Source organism: Octopus bimaculoides, chromosome 16 (genome assembly GCF_046866305.1).
Source record: "Octopus bimaculoides isolate indiv1 chromosome 16, ASM4686630v1, whole genome shotgun sequence".
In the NCBI taxonomy this organism is placed as follows: Eukaryota; Metazoa; Mollusca; class Cephalopoda; order Octopoda; family Octopodidae; genus Octopus; species Octopus bimaculoides.
Window position 1 is genome coordinate 10254481 of NC_142943.1, and position 3916 is coordinate 10258396.

At 38.2% G+C, this 3916-nt stretch overlaps 1 protein-coding gene across 1 annotated transcript in view; it reads left to right on the plus strand.

Moving 5' to 3' along the window:
- Positions 1–2463, plus strand: part of LOC128249687 (uncharacterized) — a 37254-nt gene extending 34791 nt beyond the window's left edge. Inside the window, exon 3 of the mRNA XM_052974039.2 lies at positions 2179–2463. Coding sequence (XP_052829999.2) covers positions 2179–2410 — 232 coding nt within the window. The 3' untranslated portion in view covers positions 2411–2463. The remainder of the gene's footprint in view (positions 1–2178) is intronic.
- Positions 2464–3916: the final 1453 nt, after the last annotated feature.

Sequence of the window (3916 nt, forward strand, 5' to 3'; positions counted from 1 at the left end):
ATATATATATATATATATATATATATATATATATGTATGTATGTATGTATGTATGTATGCATGTATATAGGTGCAGGCGTGACTGTGTGGTAAGAAGCTTGCTTCCCAACCACATGGTTCCGGGTTCAATCCCACTGCGTGTCTTCTACTACACCCTCTACTACATACGTGTATATATATATATATATATATATATATATATATATATATATATATATATACATATACATATGGGCACTCTGCCGGTTACGAGGACGAAGGTCCCAGCTGATCCGATCATCAGAACAACTTGCTCGTGAAATTAACGTGCAAGTGGCTGGGCACTCCACAGACACGTGTACCTTTAACGTAGTTCTCAGAGAAATTCAGCGTGGCACAGAGTGTGACAGGGCTGGCCCTTTGAAATACAGGTGCTACTCATTTTTGCCAGCTGAGTGGACTGGAGCAACGTGAAATAAAGTGTCTTGCTCAGGACCACAACGCATCGCCGGGAATTGAACTCATGACCCTACGATTGAGAGCCGAATGCCCTAACCACTAAGCCACGCACCTTCACGCGCACACACAAACACACACATACACACACACATATACATATACATATGCACACACACACACACACACACACACACATATGTATATATACACTAACCAAAATAAGCTTAAGATCGATGATGACAGTTCTATTTCTTCATTAATATATTTTTAACAAAATTGTATAAAATTATTTTACTTTTTACAATTTATGTATTATTTTTTCCTCTTTCGAATGATGTAGGCGTTATATATCTTTCTACAATTTGAATAATTTTCATGGGCAATTAATTCAAATGATTAGAAATTGTCAATATAAGTTTAAGACCGTACTAAGATTATGCAAATTAATAAACCAAATGGATGGTCATATGGCTTGTTGTACTGCACTGTTTTGTTTACTAATCGAGCATTGTTACACATTAATACGCTATGGGAAAGCGTCGTGATGTCAATCCAGTTTCTAGATCAAAGATTATGTTGCTTCATCTGCAAAATGTGTCCTTCATGAACATTAGTAAGCAATTAGGATGCAGCAAAACGGCTTATGTTCAAGTATGGAAGCTCTGCCATACCACTGGTCAATACAAAGATCAGCAAAGAATGGGCGCTCCGAGAAAAAACAACAGAACAGATGGATCAGTGAATTCATAGGCTTTCTGAAGGTAACCGAATGCTAACAGCTGTGGACATTTGCAAGCAATACAGCTTTACACCACAGATTATCAGAAACCGCCTAAAAGAATATGGACTCTTCGTCTGGATCGCTCGAAAGAAGCCGATAATTACTGAGAGGAACCGGCAGAAGCGGATCAAGTTCGCTAAGAACAACATTGAATGGACGGCCGAAGACTGGTCAAAAGTTCTTTGGAGCGACGAATCCCGCTTCTGCATTTTTGGATCAGACGGAAAGTCTTATGTTAGACGCTGTCCAAGTGAAGAATTCCATCCTGTATCAAGAAAACGACGCAAGCCGCAGGTGGGGGAGTAATGGTGTGGGCCGCGTTCAGCAGCTTAGGCGTTGGTCCAATTGTTAAGGTTGATGGCAGACCGAACAGTGTATGCTATCTGCAATTAGTGAATGAAAATGTGGTGCCATATTTAACCCCTTCATGCTGATCGTCCGTTTAAAGTGACACTTAATTTATAAGAGTATAAAACAAATACTTGATATAAATTGTGATCTGTGTATGATCTGTATCAAAGAATGAAACATGCTCTTAACGCGTATGCAGTCTGTTTGAGCAAACGCTTGCACCATAACTTGAACAACCACAGTTATGCAACATGGCGAGTACCAGCAGGACTTGCAGTAAATGGTAAGCCAATTATTTTCAATTATTTAATTCTGTAGGCATTATTGTGGTTTCTTATGTATTTTCTTTTATGATCATAGGTGAGATGACTACTATTATTTGTTACCATTTTAGATTTATGTCGTAGACAATAAAATATAACACTCTGTCCGTTATAACGGACATCCGGCAACTTAGACATAAAACAAAACATCTAATATTTTATGCGTATTGATATAGCTGCGTGTTATAAATAGCCAATATGATATGCATGAAATGATCTCTGGTTTTTATTTACAATAAATGTTGCGTCCACACATCTCTATATCATTGTAATTTTTTCTCTCAGTCTTACAATAGCAGAAGCCCTAGCATTATTGGAAGAGCCGAGCAACGGAGGCGATGTTCACATGGATCTCCCTCACAATATAGAACTCTTCGAAGGCGATAAAGATGCTTCAGATGATGAAGCTGTAGGTTCCTCAGTTCGACTGAAAGGAGAGCTTCTGGAAACTGACACACAAGTTTCTTGTCAACAGGACATTTGTCGAACTCCATGTCCCGCCGTTGTAAGGTCGTAATTGAAAATAACGGCTATGGAACTAGATACTAATAAATTTTTGTTCGTTGGTCATTTGTGTCGTTAATTTTCACTTTAAACAAAATAATATTGGTACGGTCTTCAACTTATTTTGACGACAATTTCTAATCATTTGAATTAATTGCGCATTAAAATTATTCAAATTGCAGAAAGATATATAACACCTATATCATTCGAAAGAGAAAAAATTCTACATAAACTGTTGTTAAAAATAAATTGATGAATGAATAAAACTGTCGTCATCGCTCTTAAACTTAGCGGTATTTCGTCTGCCGTTACGTTCTGAGTTCAAATTCCGCCAAGGTCGACTTTGCCTTTCATCCTTTCGGGGCCGATAAATTAAGTACCAGTTATGCACTGGGGTCGATGTAATCGACTTAATCCTTTTGTCTGTCCTTGTTTGTTCCCTCTATGTTTAGCCACTTGTGGGCAATAAAGAAATAAGAATCGTTCTTTCGAGGTCGGTAAAATAAGTACCAGTGAAACACTAGGATCGATGACATCGACTAGTCACCTCCCCCAAAATGTCAGGCCTTGTGTCTATAGTAGAAAGGATTATACATAGAAGGGTATACACACACATACGCGATTTCTCAGAATCACAACATTAAATATAATCATAGACACATATCGCAGTATACATATATTAACAGCCATACTCACACGAGTACACAGAAACGCACACACACACATACGCACACAGACACACACGCGCACACACACGCACACAAGCATATGCATACGCACATGCACAGTCACACATACGCTAACAAACCCACGAAGCCAATGTGTCTGATTGGGTCTTAAAGGGGATTATGAGAATCTCTGACTATAATCTTCAACTATTCAAACTCTACTCTATTATTGAGACAGGAAGCATGAAATTACCAATTACATCGATTAATTCGTTTTTTCATCCAACCACATATCTAATGCAACCGTCCAGAAATTAAACATCCAGTTAATTGTCCCCTTGTTCCGGTTTCAATTTGTTGTTGTAACTTTTCTAACTTCAGTTTAACCTGAGATCAGTATGTCGCGGTACTCAAGTCTTCCTTTAAAGGAAACGAATAAGAGTAATCACCCCTTGATGAGAACTTTTCATTACGTTAAGTCACAAAATCTGTCCTGTTCGTAACACTTATAAAAACAAAGAAATTTTCTCCTGTGGTTCTATTGAAAACTGGGGTTCGAATCTGTTGCATTTTGAATAATACAGCGCAAAGTTTGAAATATCAAACGTCTCAACCAGACAAGAAAAAAAGGTGTGAGTAGTACGTTGAGCGAAATAGCATAATTGGAAATCGAAACCGTATCTCAAGTACAGTTTTCCAGGAATTTACAAACATTTTCCACTGGTGATGAATCGAGTAAAGTAGTGCCATCTTATGAACTGTAATGATATTCTTTTCTACACTAGGCACGGGGCCCGAAATTTTGGGGAAGGGGCCAGTCGATTATATCGACCCCAGTACTAAACTGGTAC